The 21,831-nt window shown below is 43.1% G+C and overlaps 1 protein-coding gene across 3 annotated transcripts in view; it reads left to right on the top strand.

Moving 5' to 3' along the window:
- LOC123990996 (1-phosphatidylinositol 4,5-bisphosphate phosphodiesterase beta-1-like) overlaps positions 1–21,831 on the top strand; it is a 256,259-nt gene that overhangs the window by 54,625 nt on the left and 179,803 nt on the right. For all 3 annotated transcript variants that reach the window (XR_006830736.1, XM_046292086.1, XM_046292087.1), the window contains exon 3: positions 695–763. Coding sequence is in view for 2 of the 3 variants with exons in the window: in XM_046292086.1 (XP_046148042.1) it covers positions 695–763 (69 nt within the window). In the remaining variant the exon portion in view is untranslated. The remainder of the gene's footprint in view (positions 1–694; positions 764–21,831) is intronic.

Genomic DNA, 21,831 nt, shown 5'->3' with positions numbered 1-21,831 from the left:
CCAAATATTCTAGACTAAGAAGGTGTTGTCCTAAAGTCTAAGCATAGGCTATTCTCAATCACAGCTTTATGAGAGATGTAACACACAGTTTGATTGATTTACTATTTTATGAGGCAAATAAAACTATGACTATCCTGTTCTGGAAATGGGAGACAGGTTATACTTAATGGAGTGGCCAGAAACTCACTACGGTACGACCGTTCCTCAGCAGACTGTTGCTGCTTCATCAATGTTGCAACACACACACACACACACACACACACACACACACACACACACACACACACACACACACACACACACACACACACACACACACACACACACACACACACACACACACACACACACACACACACACACACACACACACACACACACACACACTACCCTGTACCATGCTGAAGCTCCTCCACCAGAAAGGTATATTAGGAAATATTTGCCTGCACTTATCCTCTGTCCAGGCTTTCAACAACATTATCTTTCATCATGATTCATCCAGTTGTAGCATTCGATTTCACGCTATAGCCCAACGTTGGGCTATACTAATCCTTTGTATTGCATTTTTGGGGTGGCTGATAAAGGGTGATACCATTGTATATCATAATGTTTTATCGGTACATAATCAACCATACAGTCAGTGAACCCACATGTGACTGAAACGTACTCTTCTATTTCTGTTGGTTTCTTAAAGGACACTGATCTCCTGGACATCGCCTATATCAAGGACGCCAGGAACGGAAAATGCACCAAGACGCCAAAGGTATGTCAAGTCAGACCAGTGGTTTCCGCTCGGTGCTCGATTCAAATGGATTCAGATGTACTGTACATCTGTGTATCTCATTGTCTTTCCACCAAAAGCTCCATTCCAAACTCTATAACAGGGCTTTATGAGAAACCCTGGAAGAGAGACAAGCTAATCGGATAATAATGTAGTGTTATGGAGGCTATATCGGGACAGGAATAGGAGGCGGAAGAGGAAGAGAGAGACAGAGACACGGCTCTGTGTGCTATAGGGATCAGACAGGGACATTTGAATAGATCTGCATATGGATACAGAACTGGACATGTGTGTGTGTGTGTGTGTGTGGTGCTTATGTTAGGCATTATGTTGACTGTACTTCCAGTACTGTATGGCTGGTGGCTCTGACGGTCATGGTATTTTGGATAAAGGTAATTGGCCAAATGACTGTAGTCCCCTTAATAACCTTTCAAATAGCAACACATATATATATATATATATAGAGAGAGATATATATCCACGTCCACAAATTGGGAGAATATAAACATTCTTTCAAATTGACCCACATTGTAAAAGAGCCAACTTCGTCGTAGATTTGTTTTGTTATATAGAAATAACAAAACGTGCCAAAACGCTGCTGTTGTTGTTCATGTAACCAGGTCCACAATCCCGATGCTTCCACGTAGGGAAATAGCAGCTGCGAGAAGAGCCCTGGGGCTTCAGGCTCTTCGGCGTGGTAGAGTGGGAAATGTGGGGACCCGTTGTCCAAGTAGGCTACACGTAGCTATGTGTGTGGAAAACATCACAGGTAAGACATTTATACTGAACAAAAATAGAAATGCAACATGCAAAGTGTTGGCCCCATGTTTCATGAGCTGAAATACAAGATCCCAGAAATGTTCCATACACACAAAAAGCTTCTTTCTCAAATGTTGTGCACAACTTTGTTTACATCCGTTCTAGTGAGCATTTCTCCTTTGCCAAGATAATCTATCCACCTGACAGGTGGGGCCATATCAACAAACGGATTCAACAGCATGATCATTGCTCAAGTGCACCTTATGCTGGGGACAATAAGCCCAGGACCTCCTACATCAGGCTGCTTCACCTGCAGGATCGTCTAAGACCAGCCTCCTAGACAGCTGATGAAACTGTGGGTTTTCACAACCGAATCATTTTTGTTCAAACTGTCAGAAACGTCTCAGGGAAGCTCACATGCGTGCTCGTAGTCCTCAACCGGGCCTTGACCTGACTGCAGTTCAGCGTCGTTATTGACTTCAGTGAGAAAATGTTCACCTTCGATGGCCACTGGCACACTGGAGAAGTGTGCTCTTCACGGATGTACCGGGCAAATGACAGACAGTGTGTATGGCGTTGTGTGGGTGAGCGGTTTGCTGATGTCAACATTGTGAACAGAGTGCCCCATGGTGGTGGTGGGTTTGTAGTATGGGCAGGCATAAGCAACAGACAACAAACACAATTGCATTTTACCAATGGCAATTTAAATGCACAGAGATACCCTTGACGAGATCCTGAGGCCCATTGTTGTGCCATCCACCGCCATCACCTCAAGTTTCAGCATGATAATGCACAGCCCCATGTCGCAATGATCTGTACACAATTCCTGGAAGCTGAAAATGTCCCAGTTCTTCCATGGCCTGCATACTAACAAGCAGGGTTGGGGAGTAACGGATTACATGTAATCCATTACATGTAAGGGATTACAAAAACAAGTGACTGGGATCTGTTACATTACCAGCAAAAATATTGTAATCAGATTACAGATACTTTTGAAAAACTAGACGATTACTTCGAGGATTACTTTTAAATTCAGAAAGGAGGTTTGCAAAATAATGTATTTGACACTTCTGTTTTCTCAATGACATTCAAATCAGCGTTGAAAAAAGGCGCCAGTTTAAGTTTGTTCCATCTGAGCGATTCTGGCGACAAATCAGTGACCACAATGGTGACGCACCAAATGTGTTTGATGGATCACGGGAAAAGAGCAGGAATAGGCTTTTGTAGGCTACAGTCCAAGCTATGTTTTCCAATGATGCGACTGCTGTCGGCATCCAAAGATGATCCAACTTGAATAAAGGCTGGGAGGTCAGGATGACAGCAGTGGTGTCGTCTACGGTGATACGGATATCACTTATTATTGATATCTACACAGCGCATTGATGTGACTCACGCTGCTGCTCTCTCATCTAGCTATTTGCGCCTTACAGAGTGTGGTTGTTGTGGACGGCTGTTCACAAATCTGTGTGTATTTGACCCCAATAATGGTTGAATTCAAGAAGTTTAAGCTGCCTATCAATCATTGTTTTTGAAACCAGTGGACAGCCAGTGAAAAATGCACTCTCGCAACAGCTGCACAGTGCAGATCCCAGCCTATGGAATAAAAGTGGAGCTTTTATTTCTCAATCTAATTCACGCTGATAAATTGCTTTTATCCATAGGCCTAATGGACATGTTCAAACGCGCACACTTTTGATAGACTTAAAGTGGCAATCTGTAGTTGCTACATCCATTTTTGGACATAAAAATGATTTGATTCTTGAAGAATATAACTTAGAATTGCTTCATGAGCTTAGTTCAACTGTCACACTCCATGAGAGCCCAAAATATAAGCTTGTTTTTCTCCAATGTTTGTAAATGTAAACAAACACTGTATAGCCTCATAACATGGTTAAAACAATCATTTGGATATCATGATTGGTCAGTCCTTGCATCCACAACTCTCTATTAATCTGAGAGTGGTTACATTTCTCCAGGCCCATCCCTCAGCTTTTTCCCAAAACAGAGGCGGGGCGACCGTTTTGTTGTTGTTTCATCTGTGGATTTTCCCTTTAAACAGCTGCACATTATCAAGATATCAAAGTGTCACCAACAGTAAGGTAAACAATAGGCCTATAGCAAATGCAGCATATGGCATTCATTTTTCACATGTAAAATAGCTCAAAGCATGCCATTCCATGAGCGCAGCATTGATCTTTCAACTCGATTCAATGAGCCCAGTCAGTCAATAAAATCATAAACAACAGAGTTTGGTTTTTAATGTAAAGATATCATTTTATCGTATTATTATATGTGGTAGAAAGCCTACATTACTAACCCATGAAGTAAAATGTAACATCCATATATGGCCAGCTATGTAAACTTTAAATTGATTTATCCCTGGTAACATACATTTTTGTCTTCTTCTTATGCCTCTTAAGGGGAAAGTAATCTAAAAGTAACTGAATGTAATCAGATTACGTTACTGAGTTTGGTAATCCATAAATTACGTTACTGATTACAATTTTGGACAGGTAAATAGTAACTGTAACGGATTACATTTAGAAAGTAGCCTACCCAACCCTGCTCACCAGACATGTCACCTATAAGCATGTTTGGGAGGCTCTAGATCGATGTGTACGACAGCGTGTTCCAGTTCCCACCAATATACAGCAACTTCGCCATTGAAGATGAGTGGGGCAATTAGGGAGGCCCTACAAAATTAAATTTTTCTAAGTAATGAGAATGTCAGAGAGCAGGCAATGTTGAGAAAGAATCTTTATACATGTTGAAATCTTCTTAAATGTGGTTGTGTAATTGATTAAAACAAGCAGACAGCAAGGAAAATGCTTTTGAAAAATATGTATTTTTTTCTGTGAGCCAATAGAGTAACCTAGGTAACCACAAGTTGTTTTCTCCACAGGCGTGCGGGGCCACGACGTTCTATCTAATACCGACTTGGACTATTGCGAGTGTACCCATATAGGAGCAAAGCAGGAAGTAAAAGCAGGAAGTGTACCCATATAGGAGCAAAGCAGGAAGTAAAAGCAGGAAGTGTACCCATATAGGAGCAAAGCAGGAAGTAAAAGCAGGAAGTGTACCCATATAGGAGCAAAGCAGGAAGTAAAAGCAGGAAGTGTACCCATATAGGAGCAAAGCAGGAAGTAAAAGTAGGAAGTGTACCCATATAGGAGCAAAGCAGGAAGTAAAAGCAGGAAGTGTACCCATATAGGAGCAAAGCAGGAAGTGTACCCATATAGGAGCAAAGCAGGAAGTAAAAGCAGGAAGTGTACCCATCAATATGTGCTGTGATTTATTGATTCAACTCAACTGACATTACAAAAAATACATAACATTGCATAAGCCACATCAGTATACATAATTTTTCATGACGATTCTACATTACAGTGGAAATGATTGCATCACAATACCAGGCAGCCATTGCGAGTGTACCCATGAGTTTACCTGTCAAATGGCCAGGGTTAGAGGTTCCAAGCCCATTCTATTCATTGTTTTCTACAACACCTTGTCAACAAACCTTCATCACGTTGTTAATAAGAGTCCATATTAACGCAGAAACTGACTCAATCGCACGAATGCCCGGCCATCCATCAGTCAGCTGTTCGTTCCCTCATAAAAAATTCACTAGCGTTCAAAAGTTTGGGGTCACTTAGAAATGTCCTTGTTTTTGAAAGAAAAGCACATATTTAGTCCATTAAAATAATATAACCTTTATCAGAAATACAGTGTAGATTTTGTTAATGTTGTAAATGACTATTGTAGCTGGAAATGACAGATTTTTTTATTGAATATCTAAATAGGCGTACAGAAGCCCATTACCAGCTGAAAACTGTTGTTCAGATTAAAGAAGCCATAAAACTGGCCTTCTTTAGACTAATTGAGTATCTGGAGCATCAGCATTTGTGGATTCAATTACAGGCTCAAAATGGCCAGAAACAAAGACTTTCTTCTGAAACTCGTCAGTCTATTCTTGTCATGAGAAATGAAGGCTATTCCATGTGAGAAATTGCCAAGAAACTGAAGATCTCATACAACGATGTATACTACTCCCTTCACAGAACATCGCAAACTGGCGCTAACCAGAATAGAAAGAGGAGCGGGAGGCCCCGGTGCACACCTGAGCAAGAGGACAAATACAGTGTCTAGTTTGAGAAACAGACGCCTCACAAGTCCTCAACTTGCAGCTTCATTAAATAGTACCAGAAAAACACCTGTCTCAACGTCAACAGTGAAGAGGTGACTCCAGGATGCTGGCCTTCTAGGCAGAGTTCGTCTGTCCAGTGTCTGTTCTTTTGCCCATCTTAATCTTTTATTTTTTATTGGCCAGTCTGAGATATGGCCTTTTCTTTACAGAGTCGCAAAGTGTTGTCATGGCCTTGGCCTGTCTGAGTGTTGCATTCTGGCTACAGCTGCTACAAAAGGAGCAAAAGAGACTTTAACATAACGATTGTTGGCATGATTCACCCCAGTAATTGCTATGGTAAACAACAACATAAATTGTAGTATTTGGGTGGAATGTACACAAGGGCCAGACAAAACTTGTCTTCCACTTCATCCGAACCCCTCTGAAAGACACACATACATGTTGGAGAGGTCGCTCGTGGAGCAGTTGTTCCGGTGAGTTAAGTGTCTAGCTCAAGGACACAACAGCAGGCAACAGCATCTGATACCAGCTCACTTTTGTCCCCCGTCCGACCCGGGATTTGAACTGGCAACTCCCCAGTTGCTGGCTCGCCGCTCAATGGTCACTGCCCCTCTGTGATGCTCTTGTTCTAAGTGCAGAGAAGACAGACCGCTAACATTGCATACCAACACAACTGGCAGCTGTTGCTTTTGACGCCAAATAAATGTTTTGTCATGTCCAATCTCATAGGAATGTGTACACTCAGTTGGAAAACGATCTGCAACCGCCAAAGAATCTGTCAGGCATATTTGGGCACAATGTCAAGCCAAATATGGAATTCTCCACGGCTCTCTGGTCATTCATATCTCACTTTAAACGTATTACCACAACACTGCATGAATTATGGTGCACTTTGCATTTTAATTCCCTGACCAATGGCTAAATTGCATCAATTCGTCTGCATGTGTTTCTTTGCTGATAAACTGTTGTAATAATATCAGTGGCAATGGCGTCACACTGTCACCTCGGTCATCTCATTCAAATCAAATCCAATTTTGCTTCGTGAACAATAGGTGTAGACTAACAGTGAAATGCTTACTTACGGCCCTTACCAACAATCCAGAGAAAGATATAGAACAATAATAACACAAGGAATACATACACAATGAGAAACGATAACTTGGCCATATACACAGGGTACCAGTACCTCGTCGATGTGCAGGGGTAGTGAGAGACGGATTGAGACAGCTGACGGAGATGAGGGAGAGGAGAGAAAAAAACTACAAGCAATAATCAGAGTTCGTACTTGATGCTCTTCACTTACCCAAGGCCTTGTTTTGAATCCTAAATTCTGTCTTTCAGATTATCAGGGATTTTTGTGAAACCGCTTTACGGATGTGTCAGGATTTGTTGGACTATGTCATTGACTGCAGGGGGAAAATAGGATTTGTACAATTAAGTTATAATAATGAAGACGACGACACAAGGGTGTGTAATGTGTGCGGGTTTGTGTGTGTTGTTGTGTGTGTGCATGCTGGCGTGCCTGTGTGTCTGTACATGTGTGCGTGCATATGTGTGTCGGTGTGTGTGTGTGTGTGTGTCATTTTGTGAGGACCCCAGGAAAGAGCAGTTGTTGCCAAGGTAACAAGTGAAGGGGGATCAGAATAAATGTGTCTATAAACTGACTTGAAGCATGTCCCTAAAATCAATGGCAACCCTCTGTGGCCTGTGGGTCAAACGGTCCCTCAAGTTTCAGTCTGGATGGGGTTAGGGGAACAGCAATACAGGGGGGGGGGTGTATTTGTATCTCTGTGCTTCACTTTCTGCATCACAATTTCACAAGGGAAAATAAAAATGGTAAAATGAATAAGAATTCTGGGCAGCTTAGGAGAGCATACTGAGTCATTATTCTTCATACTGAGTCATTATTCTTCATACTGAGTCATTATTATTCTTTGTTTGTCATAATAGCTAAGATTCAATGGTGGTTATTGGTGAGAGTGGAGAGGGGCTCTATCCAAGGGATCGGGATGGGGTGACTGGGAGGTCATCAGACACTTCTCTGAAGAATGTGTGGGGCCTCAATTCATCCCACTTCAGTCTCTCGGTGGACCGACTCTCCCGGTGGACCGACTCTCCCGAAGTAGACCCCCACCGGACGTTATACCTTCATTTACAAGGTAATACAAACTGACCACAGTACTTAAGTGGCAGTATTCCTCCAATGTATGTACAATGACATAGCTCACAGTCTTTTGGTGCATTAGTAGAGGAGCTGGAGCTTGAAAGCCCAATAAAGGCATAGCGCCTCAACGCACAAAGAATAACTTTTCTTTATGTTTTTGTTGTGTGTTCTCTGTTAACTGTCTGCTCAGCCCACATGCTCACACACTCTATATACCTGCGTGGTCCTTCTGTAGCTCAGTTTGTAGAGCATGGCGCTTGTAACGCCAGGGTAGTGGGTTCGATCCCCGGGACCACCCATACATAGAATGTATGCACACATGACTGTAAGTCGCTTTGGATAAAAGCGTCTGCTAAATGGCATATATTATTATTATTATATACAGTATAGTGCTTTCAGAACATTTTCACACCCCTTTTTGTTGTGTTACAGCCTGCATTTAAAATGGATTAAATGTCAAAGTGTGTAACTGGCCTACACACAATACCCCATAATGTCAAAGTGTGTAACTGGCCTACACACAATACCCCATAATGTCAAAGTGTGTAACTGGCCTACACACAATACCCCATAATGTCAAAGTGTGTAACTGGCCTACACACAATACCCCATAATGTCAAAGTGTGTAACTGGCCTACACACAATACCCCATAATGTCAAAGTGTGTAACTTGCCAACACACAATACCCCATAATGTCGAAGTGTGTAACTGGCCTTCACACAATAACCCATAATGTCAAAGTGTGTAACTGGCCTACACACAATACCCCATAATGTCAAAGTGTGTAACTGGCCTTCACACAATACCCCATAATGTCAAAGTGTGTAACTGGCCTTCACACAATACCCCATAATGTCAAAGTGTGTAACTGCCCTACACACAATACCCCATAATGTCAAAGTGTGTAACTGGCCTACACACAATACCCCATAATGTCAAAGTGTGTAACTGGCCTACACACAATACCCCATAATGTCAAAGTGTGTAACTGGCCTACACACAATACCCCATAATGTCAAAGTGTGTAACTGGCCTTCACACAATACCCCATAATGTCAAAGTGTGTAACTGGCCTTCACACAATACCCCATAATGTCAAAGTGTGTAACTGGCCTTCACACAATAACCCATAATGTCAAAGTGTGTAACTGGCCTACACACAATACCCCATAATGTCAAAGTGTGTAACTGGCCTTCACACAATACCCCATAATGTCAAAGTGTATAACTGGCCTACACACAATACCCCATAATGTCAAAGTGTGTAACTGGCCTACACACAATACCCCATAATGTCAAAGTGTGTAACTGGCCTACACACAATACCCCATAATGTCAAAGTGTGTAACTGGCCTACACACAATACCCCATAATGTCAAAGTGTGTAACTGGCCTACACACAATACCCCATAATGTCAAAGTGTGTAACTGGCCTTCACACAATACCCCATAATGTCAAAGTGTGTAACTGGCCTACACACAATACCCCATAATGTCAAAGTGTGTAACTGGCCTACACACAATACCCCATAATGTCAAAGTGTGTAACTGGCCTTCACACAATACCCATAATGTCAAAGTGTGTAACTGGCCTACACACAATACCCCATAATGTCAAAGTGTGTAACTGGCCTACACACAATACCCCATAATGTCAAAGTGTGAAACTGGCCTACACACAATACCCCATAATGTCAAAGTGTGTAACTGGCCTACACACAATACCCCATAATGTCAAAGTGTGTAACTGGCCTTCACACAATACCCCATAATGTCAAAGTGTGTAACTGGCCTACACACAATACCCCATAATGTCAAAGTGTGTAACTGGCCTTCACACAATACCCATAATGTCAAAGTGTGTAACTGGCCTACACACAATACCCCATAATGTCAAAGTGTGTAACTGGCCTACACACAATACCCCATAATGTCAAAGTGTGTAACTGGCCTACACACAATACCCCATAATGTCAAAGTGTGTAACTGGCCTACACACAATACCCCATAATGTCAAAGTGTGTAACTGGCCTTCACACAATACCCATAATGTCAAAGTGTGTAACTGGCCTACACACAATACCCCATAATGTCAAAGTGTGTAACTGGCCTACACACAATACCCCATAATGTCAAAGTGTGAAACTGGCCTATACACAATACCCCATAATGTCAAAGTGTGTAACTGGCCTACACACAATACCCCATAATGTCAAAGTGTGTAACTGGCCTTCACACAATACCCCATAATGTCAAAGTGTGTAACTGGCCTACACACAATACCCCATAATGTCAAAGTGTGTAACTGGCCTACACACAATACCCCATAATGTCAAAGTGTGTAACTGGCCTTCACACAATACCCCATAATGTCAAAGTGTGTAACTGGCCTACACACAATACCCCATAATGTCAAAGTGTGTAACTGGCCTACACACAATACCCCATAATGTCAAAGTGTGTAACTGGCCTACACACAATACCCCATAATGTCAAAGTGTGTAACTGGCCTTCACACAATACCCCATAATGTCAAAGTGTGTAACTGGCCTACACACAATACCCCATAATGTCAAAGTGTGTAACTGGCCTTCACACAATACCCCATAATGTCAAAGTGTGTAACTGGCCTACACACAATACCCCATAATGTCAAAGTGTGTAACTGGCCTACACACAATACCCCATAATGTCAAAGTGTGTAACTGGCCTACACACAATACCCCATAATGTCAAAGTGTGTAACTGGCCTACACACAATACCCCATAATGTCAAAGTGTGTAACTGGCCTTCACACAATAACCCATAATGTCAAAGTGTGTAACTGGCCAACACACAATACCCCATAATGTCAAAGTGTGTAACTGGCCTTCACACAATACCCCATAATGTCAAAGTGTGTAACTGGCCTTCACACAATACCCCATAATGTCAAAGTGTGTAACTGCCCTACACACAATACCCCATAATGTCAAAGTGTGTAACTGGCCTACACACAATACCCCATAATGTCAAAGTGTGTAACTGGCCTACACACAATACCCCATAATGTCAAAGTGTGTAACTGGCCTACACACAATACCCCATAATGTCAAAGTGTGTAACTGGCCTTCACACAATACCCCATAATGTCAAAGTGTGTAACTGGCCTTCACACAATACCCCATAATGTCAAAGTGTGTAACTGGCCTTCACACAATAACCCATAATGTCAAAGTGTGTAACTGGCCTACACACAATACCCCATAATGTCAAAGTGTGTAACTGGCCTTCACACAATACCCCATAATGTCAAAGTGTATAACTGGCCTACACACAATACCCCATAATGTCAAAGTGTGTAACTGGCCTACACACAATACCCCATAATGTCAAAGTGTGTAACTGGCCTACACACAATACCCCATAATGTCAAAGTGTGTAACTGGCCTACACACAATACCCCATAATGTCAAAGTGTGTAACTGGCCTACACACAATACCCCATAATGTCAAAGTGTGTAACTGGCCTACACACAATACCCCATAATGTCAAAGTGTGTAACTGGCCTACACACAATACCCCATAATGTCAAAGTGTGTAACTGGCCTACACACAATACCCCATAATGTCAAAGTGTGTAACTGGCCTACACACAATACCCCATAATGTCAAAGTGTGTAACTGGCCTACACACAATACCCCATAATGTCAAAGTGTGTAACTGGCCTACACACAATACCCCATAATGTCAAAGTGTGTAACTGGCCTTCACACAATACCCCATAATGTCAAAGTGTGTAACTGGCCTTCACACAATACCCCATAATGTCAAAGTGTGTAACTGGCCTTCACACAATAACCCATAATGTCAAAGTGTGTAACTGGCCTACACACAATACCCCATAATGTCAAAGTGTGTAACTGGCCTTCACACAATACCCCATAATGTCAAAGTGTATAACTGGCCTACACACAATACCCCATAATGTCAAAGTGTGTAACTGGCCTACACACAATACCCCATAATGTCAAAGTGTGTAACTGGCCTACACACAATACCCCATAATGTCAAAGTGTGTAACTGGCCTACACACAATACCCCATAATGTCAAAGTGTGTAACTGGCCTACACACAATACCCCATAATGTCAAAGTGTGTAACTGGCCTACACACAATACCCCATAATGTCAAAGTGTGTAACTGGCCTACACACAATACCCCATAATGTCAAAGTGTGTAACTGGCCTACACACAATACCCCATAATGTCAAAGTGTGTAACTGGCCTACACACAATACCCCATAATGTCAAAGTGTGTAACTGGCCTTCACACAATACCCCATAATGTCAAAGTGTGTAACTGGCCTTCACACAATACCCCATAATGTCAAAGTGTGTAACTGGCCTTCACACAATACCCCATAATGTCAAAGTGTATAACTGGCCTACACACAATACCCCATAATGTCAAAGTGTGTAACTGGCCTACACACAATACCCCATAATGTCAAAGTGTGTAACTGGCCTACACACAATACCCCATAATGTCAAAGTGTGTAACTGGCCTACACACAATACCCCATAATGTCAAAGTGTGTAACTGGCCTTCACACAATACCCCATAATGTCAAAGTGTGTAACTGGCCTTCACACAATACCCCATAATGTCAAAGTGTGTAACTGGCCTTCACACAATACCCCATAATGTCAAAGTGTAATTATGTTTTTCTACATTTTTACCAATTAATTAAATATTTGAAGATTAAATGTCTTGGGTCAATAAGTATTCAATCCCTTTGTTATGGCCAGCCTAAATAAGTTCAGGAGTATTAATGTACTTAACAAGTCACATAATAAGTTGTATGGAGTCATTGTGTGTGCAATAATAGTGTGTAACATGATTTTTAAATGACTACCTCATATCTGTACCCTACACAATTATCTGTAAGGTTCCTCAGTGGAACAGTGAATTTCAAGCACAGATTCAATCACAGAGACCAGTGGAGGTTTTCCACTGCTTTGCAACAAAGGGCCCCTATTGGTAAATGGATAAAACATTTAAAAAAGCACACATTGAATATCCCTTTGAGCACTGTGACGTTATTAATTACACTTTGGATGGTGTATCAATACACCTAGTCACTACAAAGATACAGGCATCCTTCCTAACTCAGTTGCCGAAGAGGAAGGAAACCGCTCAGGGATTTCACCATGAGGCCAATAAATCAGGTTGCAAAATTGAATGGCTGTAATTGGAGAACACTGAGGATGGATCAACAACGTTGCAGTTACTTCTCAATACTAACTTAAATGACAGAGTGAAAAGTAGGAAGCCTGTACAGAATACAAATATTCCAAAACATGCATCCTGTTTGCGACAAGGCACTAAAGTAATACTGCTAACGTTGCTCATTAAAGGAAGTGCATGCTCAGTCTCCTCCTGTACTCCCTGTTCACCCATGACTGCATGGCCAAGCACGACTCCAACACCATCATTAAGTTTGCCGATGACACAACAGTGGTAGGCCTGATCACTGACAACGATGAGACAGCCTACAGGGATGAGGTCAGAGACCTGGCAGTATGGTGCCAGAATAACAACCTCTCCCTCAACATGATCAAAACAAAGGAGATGATTGTGGACTACAGAAAAAAGGGGACTGAGCACGCCCCCATTCTCATCGACTGGGCTGTAGTGGAGCAGATTGAGACCTTCAAATTCCTTGGTGTTCACATCACCAACAAACTCTCATGGTCCATACACACCAAGACAGTCGTGAAGAGGGCACGACAACGCCTATTCAGGAGACTGAAAAGATTTGGCATGGGTCCTCAGATCCTCAAAAAGTTCTACAGCTGCACCATCGAGTTGCATCACTGCCTGGTATGGCAACTGCTCGGCCTCCGACCACAAGGCACTACAGTGGGTAGTGCATACGGCCCAGAACATCACTGGGCCAAGCTTCCTGCCATCCAGGACCTCTATACCAGGCGGTGTCAGAGGAAGGCCCCAAAAAATTGCCAAGGACTCCAGCCATCATACTGTTCTCTCTGCTACCGAAGGGCAAGCAGTACCGGAGCGCCAAGTCTAGGTCCAAGAGGCTTCTTAACAGCTTCTACCCCAAGCCATAAGACTCATGAACAGGTAATCAAATGGCTACCCGGACTATTTACATTGTCCTCTCCCCCCACCATTTTCTTATGCTGCTGCTACTCTGTTTATTATCCATGTATGGTCACTTTACCTCTACCTACATGTACGTATACCAACATGGACATATTACCTCAATTACCTCGACTAACCGGTGCCCCCACACATTGACTCTGTACCGGAACCCCCTGTCTATAGCCTCCACATTGACTCTGTACCGTAACCCCCTGTATATAGCCTCCACATTGACTCTGTACCGGAACCCCCAGTCTATAGCCTCCACATTGACTCTGTACCGGAACCCCCTGTCTATAGCCTCCACATTGACTCTGTACCGTAACCCCCTATATATAGCCTCCACATTGACTCTGTACCGGAACCCCCTGTCTATAGCCTCCACATTGACTCTGTACCGGAACCTCCTGTCTATAGCCTCCACATTGACTCTGTACCGTAACCCCCTGGATATAGCCTCCACATTGACTCTGTACCGGAACCCCCTGTCTATAGCCTCCACATTGACTCTGTACCGGAACCCCCTGTCTATAGCCTCCACATTGACTCTGTACCGTAACCCCCTGTCTATAGCCTCCACATTGACTCTGTACCGTAACCCCTTGTCTATAGCCTCCACATTGACTCTGTACCGTAACCCCCTGTCTATAGCCTCCACATTGACTCTGTACCGTAACCCCCTGTCTATAGCCTCCACATTGACTCTGTACCGTAACCCCCTGTTTTTAGACTCGCTACTGATCATTTATTGTTGCTCCTTAATTCTATGTTTTTCTCTCTTAAAACTGCCTTGTTGGTTAAGGTCTTGTAAGTAAGCATTTCACTGTAAGGCCTACTACACCTGTTCTATTCGGCGCACGTGACAAATACAATTTGATTTGATTTGAAGTTTGGCAAGCAAGCAAGTATTTTAGCCAAGTAGCCTAGGACAACAAAAACTGGAAGTGTGTACTGTATGACAGAGTGATAGACCGTTCCGTCAACGTAAAAGAGAGGAGGCCGGCATTTTCATTTGTCTACATTTTTCTACATGCATGAATGCTCACGCACGCACAGACTACACACGCACACACAGAAATCAGAACTATGGACAGCCACATCATATATAACTGATGTTATTGGAGTAAATTGTTTTTGTTATCTTTTAGATGTCACTGTATAAGGCTAAACATAGGTGATTTGATGATGTCGAAATGTTGAAGTTGAAATGGGTCTGGAATAGTGGAGGCAGCTCCATTAACTTGCTTGACCACGCTGTAGGTCATGTAACTGTTTGTTACGTGCAGCAGTTTTGGCCGCCTAGCTCGTTGCGAACTGTGTGTAGACCATTTCTTCCTTACAAAGACTACATACATTTTCCAGAATTGTACATAATTTTGACATAACATTGAAGGTTGTGCAATGTAACAGCAATATTTAGACTTAGGGATGCCACCCATTCGATAAAATACAGAACAGTTCCGTATTTCACTGAAAGAATAAACGTTGTGTTTTCAAAATGATAGTTTCCGGATTTGACCATATTAATGACCAAAGGCTAGTATTTCTGTGTGTTCATTATAATTAAGTCTATGATTTGATATTTGATAGAGCAGCCTGACTGAGCGGTGGTAGGCAGCAGCAGGCTAGTAAGCATTCATTCATTCAAACAGCACTTTACTGCATTTGCCAGCAGCTTTTAGCAATGCTTGAAGCACAGTGCTGTTTTTGACTTCAAGCCTATCAACTCCTGAGATTTGACTGGCAATACTAATATGCCTATCAGAACATCCAATAGTCAAAGGTATATGAATTACAAATGGTATAGAGAGAAATAGTTGACGCATCATAATTCCTATAATAACTACAACCTAAAACTTCTTAACTGGGACTATAAGACTCATGTTAATTGGAACCACCATGCTGGTCATTTATGAACATTTGAACATCTTGGCCACGTTCTGTTATAATCTCCACCTGGCACAGCCAGAAGAGGACTGGCCACCCCACATATGCTCTCTCTAATTCTCTCTTTCTTTCTCTCTCTCGGAGGACCTGAGCCCTAGGACCGTGCCCCAGGACTACCTGACATGATGGCTCCTTGCTGTCCCCAGTCCATCTGACTGTGCTGCTGCTCCAGTTTCAACTGTTCTGCCTTATTATTATTTGACCATGCTGGTCATTTATGAACATTTGAACATCTTGGTCATGTTCTGTTATAATCTCTACCCGGCACAGCCAGAAGAGGACTGGCCACCCCACATAGCCCGGTTCCTCTCTAGGTTTCTTCCTAGGTTTTGGCCTTTCTAGGGAGTTTTTCCTAGCCACCGTGCTTTTACACCTGCATTGTTTGCTGTTTGGGGTTTTAGGCTGGGTTTCTGTACAGCACTTTGAGATATCAGCTGATGTACGAAGGGCTATATAAATAAATTTGATTTGATTTGATTTGATTTCATATGTTCTCATGTTCTGAGCAAGGAACTTAAACATTAGCTTTTTTACATGGCACATATTGCACTTTTACTTTCTTCTTTTTACACTGTGTTTTTGCATTATTGAAACCAAATTGAACATGTTTCATTATTTATTTATGTATTATATTAAGTTAAAACATTGTTCATTCAGTATTGTTGTAATTGTCATATTTGTAAAAAATCAGCCGATTTATCGGTATTGGCTTTTTTTGGTCCTCCAATAATCGGTATCCGTATCGGCGTTGAAAAATCATAATCGGTCAATGCTCAATGCTGTAATCACTGCCAAAGGTGCTTCAACAAAGTACTGAGTAAAGGGTCTGAATACTTATGTAAATGTAATATTTCAGATATTTCAATTTATTGTGGTATTGTGTGTAGATGATGAGGGGAAAAATCAATGTAATCCATTTTAGAATAAGGCTGCACCATAACAATATGTGGAAAATGTCAAGGGATCTGAATACTTTCCAAAGGCACTGTATCTGTTTTTCCACATTCATTGATTGATTCATCTTATGCTACTGAAATATAAATACTTACTGAAGTGGTTGTTCCAGTTTAGATGCTTTAGGTCGTCTCATATTGTGTTACTCTTCCCAAACCTGGGAGTCATTCTGAATGGAGGTCAATATATATTTCAAATCAATCATTCAATAAAATGTATTTATACATCACCAGATGTCACAAAATGCTTATACAGAAGCCCAGTCTAAAACCCCAAAGTGCATGCAATGCAGATGTAGAGGCACGGTGGCTAGGACAAAAATCCCTAGAAAGGCATGAACCTAGGAAGAAACCTAGAGAGAAACCAGTCTCTGAAGGGTGGTCATTTCTCTTCTGGGTGTGACAGGTGGAGATTATAAGATTACATGGCCATTAAGGCCAGATCGTTCTTCGAGATGTTCAAACGTACATAGATGACCAGCAGGGTCCAATAATAATCACAGTGGTTGTAGAGGGTGCAACAGGTCAGCACCTCAGGAGTAAATGTCAGTTGGCTTTTCATAGCCGAGCATTCAGTGGTCGAGACAGCAGGTGTAGTAGAGTGGGAGGGAAAGAGAGAGGGGTGGGAAGAGAGGGAAAGGGAGACAGCAGGTGTAGTAGAGTGGGAGGGAAAGAGAGAGGGGTGGGAAGAGAGGGAAAGGGAGACGGCAGGTGTAGTAGAGTGGGAGGGAAAGAGAGAGGGGTGGGAAGAGAGGGAAAGGGAGACGGCAGGTGTAGTAGAGTGGGAGGGAAAGGGAGAGGGGTGGGAAGAGAGAGGGGTGGGAAGAGAGGGAAAGGGAGACGGCAGGTCCGTCAAGGTAGCACGGCCGGTGAACAGGTCAGGGTTCCATAGCCAAAGGCAAAATAGCAGAAACTAGATCAGCAGCATGACCAGGTAGAATGGGGACAGCCAGGAGTTGTTAGGCCAGTCCTGAGGCATGGTCTTATGGCTCAGGTCCTCCAGGGAGGGGGGGGGGAGAAAGAGAGAGAGAGTGAGAGAGATGAGAGAATTAGAGGGTGCATAAGTTCACACAGGACACCGGATAAGACAGTAGAATTACGCCGGATAGGACAGACTGACCCTATTCTATTGCAGCATAGATACTGGAGACGGGTGGTTGTGGCACACTGTGGCCCCGTCCGACGACACCCCCGGACAGGGCCAACCAGGCAGGATATAACCCCACCCACTTTGCCAAAGCACAGCCCCCACACCACTAGAGGGATATCACCACCAACATACTACCCTGAGACAAGGCTGTGTATAGCCCAGAAAGATCTTCCCTACTGCACGAGCCCGAGGGGGCGCAAAGATCACGTCAGTGACTCAGCTCACTCAAGTCGAGTATAGCGAAAAGAGCCTGGCACGACGTGACACACTCCTCCTAGGGACGGCATGGGAGAACACTATTAAGCCAGTGACTCAGCCCCCATAATATGGTCCGAGGCAGAGAATCCCAGTGTAGAGAGGGGAGCCGGCTGCTCTCCAGTGCCTTGCCGTTCACCTTCGCAACCCCTGGGCCAGGCTACACTCAATCAATGGACCTCCTTCAGTAAAGACGTAAAAGTTGAGACCGAGTCCGCGTCTCTCACACGGATAGGCAGACCATTCCATAAGAATGGAAAAGGAGAAAACCTTGACTCCAGCTGTTTTTGCTTAGAAATTCTAGAGACAATAAGGAGGCCTGCGCCTTGTCACTGTAGCGTACGTGTAGGTATGTACGGCAGGACAAAGATAGGTCCACAGAGACTAAATGATATCTGTGCGACATATAAGATCTAAACCAGGCAAGAACTTGTCCGTGTTGACCAATTAGGGTTTCCAATCTCTCCAAAAGAATGTGGTGATCGATGACGTCAAAAGTGGCACTAAGGTCTCGGAGCACGAGGACAGGTGCAGAGCCTTGATCTGAAGCCATTAACAGGTTGTTTACCACCTTCACGAGTACAGTCTGAGTACTATGATGGGGTCTAAAACCAGACTGGAGCGTTTCGTATACATTATTCGTCTTCAAGACGTCAATGCTGCGCAACAGCTTTTTCTAAAATGTTTGAGACAAATAGGGAGATTCGATACAGGCCCCGCTATCACCCAGAAGGTGAGGTCAGTACAGGTGCATCAAAACTGGGACCGAGAGACTGAAAAACAGCTTCTACCTAAAACGCCATCAGACTGTTAAATAGCCATCACTAGCACAATAGAGGCTGCTGCCCTATAGACTTGAAATCAATAATAATAATAATAATAATAATAATAATAATAATAATAATTGCATTACTCATGTTATATGTACAGTACAGTTGAAGTCGGAAGTTTACATACACTTAGGTTGGAGTCATTAGAACTCGTTTTTCAACCACTCCACAAAATTCTTGTTAACAAAATACAGTCGGTTAGGACATCTACTTTGTGACACAAGTCATATTTCCAACAATTGTTTACAGATAGATTATTTCACTTATAATTCACTGCATCACAATTCCAGTCGGTCAGAAGTTTACATACACAATGTTGACTGTGCCTTTAGACAGATTGGAAAATTCCAGAAAATTATGTCATGGCTTTAGAAGCTTCTGATGGGCTAATTGACATCATTTGAGTCAATTGGAGATGTACCTGTGGATGTATTTCAAGGCCTACATTCAAACTCAGTGCCTCTTTGCTTGACATCATGGGAAAATCAAAAGAATCAGCAAGACGGAGCTGCTCTTCCTCCCGGGGAAGGACTGCCCGTTCCATGATCTCGCCATCACGGTTGACAACTCCATTGTGTCCTCCTCCCAGAGCGCTAAGAACCTTGGCGTGATCCTGGACAACAAACTGTCGTTCTCAACTAACATCAAGGCGGTGGCCCGTTCCTGTAGGTTCATGCTCTACAACATCCGCAGAGTACGACCCTGCCTCACACAGGAAGCGGCGCAGGTCCTAATCCAGGCACTTGTCATCTCCCGTCTGGATTACTGCAACTCGCTGTTGGCTGGGCTCCCTGCCTGTGCCATTAAACCCCTACAACTCATCCAGAACGCCGCAGCCCGTCTAGTGTTCAACCTTCCCAAGTTCTCTCACGTCACCCCGCTCCTCTGCTCTCTCCACTGGCTTCCAGTTGAAGCTCGCATCCGCTACAAGACCATGGTGCTTGCCTACGGAGCTGTGAGGGGAACGGCACCTCAGTACCTCCAGGCTCTGATCAGGCCCTACACCCAAATAAGGGCACTGCGTTCATCCACCTCTGGCCTGCTCGCCTCCCTACCACTGAGGAAGTACAGTTCCCGCTCAGCTCAGTCAAAACTGTTCGCTGCTCTGGCTCCCCAATGGTGGAACAAACTCCCTCACGACGCCAGGACAGCGGAGTCAATCACCACCTTCCGGAGACACCTGAAACCCCACCTCTTTAAGGAATACCTAGGATAGGATAAAGTAATCCTTCTCACCCCCCCCTTAAAATATTTAGATGCACTATTGTAAAGTGGTTGTTCCACTGGATGTCATAAGGTGAATGCACCAATTTGTAAGTCGCTCTGGATAAGAGCGTCTGCTAAATGACTTAAATGTAAATGTAAGACCTCAGAAAAAACTGTAGACCTCCACAAGTCTGGTTCATCCTGGGGAGCAATTTCCAAATGCCTGAAGGTACCAAGTTCATCTGTACAAACAATAGTATGCAAGTATAAACACCGCCATAAAAAAAACAGACTACGGTTTGCAACTGCACATGGGGACAAAGTTTGTACTTTTTGGAGAAATGTCCTCTGGTCTGAGGAAACAAAAATAGAACTGTATGGCCATAATGACCATCATTATGTTTGGAGGAAAAACAGGGAGATGCTTGCAAGCCGAAGAACACCATCCCAACCGTGAAGCAAGGGAGTGGCAGCATCATGTTTTGGGGGTGCTTTGCTGCAGGAGAGTGCAACTGTATATATAATGTATATGATGTATTCTGTCCTATTCTACTGTACCTTTTTTATGCAGCTCTGACATTGCTCGTCCAAATATTTATATATTCTTAATTCCATTCCTTTACATTAGATTGCGTGTATTGTTAGATATTACTTCTTAAATATTACTGCACTGTCGGAGATGGAAACACAACATAACCTCTGCTAAAGACGTGTCGGTGACAAATACAATTTGATTTGAATGATTTGGACTTGATTTGATGGAGTTTGGTACACACCCGCAGGATAATAAGCCATTTATTATGTTCAACATACAGTAGGCGGGCCAAGCACAGGAAGTAGCTCTTTCAGGTGTTTAGTAGTAATAGGGCCCAGTGACTATTTTTGTGAATGTGTCGAGAGATACAGGATTAAAAAACTTGAGTGTTTCCATTGATCCAAGGTCCTGGCTGTTCTGTGCAGACTCATGAGAACTGAGTTTTGGAGAAATATGCATATTCAAAGAGGAGATGTTTTTGTCAAAGATGTTCATGAATTCTCCCCTGCTGAAGTGAAGGTCATCGTCACTTGGGGAATGCTGCTTTGTAGTTAGCTTTGCGACAGTATCAAATATACATTTTGAATTGTTTAGGAAAACTTGGCTGATCAAGCAGCAGTGTGGCTCTTCGATACTGCACGGTAGTTTTAAGACTAAGATAGTTGGAAGACTTACAGTTTGGTGGAGAGGCATTTCCGTTCCAATTTTCTGGAAGATTGCTTCAGGGAACGGGTATTTTCTGGAAGATTGCTTCAGGGAACGGGTATTTTCTGGAAGATTGCTTCAGGGAACGGGTATTTTCTGGAAGATTGCTTCAGGGAACGGGTATTTTCTGGAAGATTGCTTCAGGGAACGGGTATTTTCTGGAAGATTGCTTCAGGGACCGGGTATTTTCTGGAAGATTGCTTCAGGGACCGGGTATTTTCTGGAAGATTGCTTCAGGGACCGGGTATTT

Source organism: Oncorhynchus gorbuscha, linkage group LG12 (genome assembly GCF_021184085.1).
Source record: "Oncorhynchus gorbuscha isolate QuinsamMale2020 ecotype Even-year linkage group LG12, OgorEven_v1.0, whole genome shotgun sequence".
NCBI classification, from domain to species: Eukaryota; Metazoa; Chordata; class Actinopteri; order Salmoniformes; family Salmonidae; genus Oncorhynchus; species Oncorhynchus gorbuscha.
This window is presented reverse-complemented; position numbering and strand designations above follow the sequence as displayed.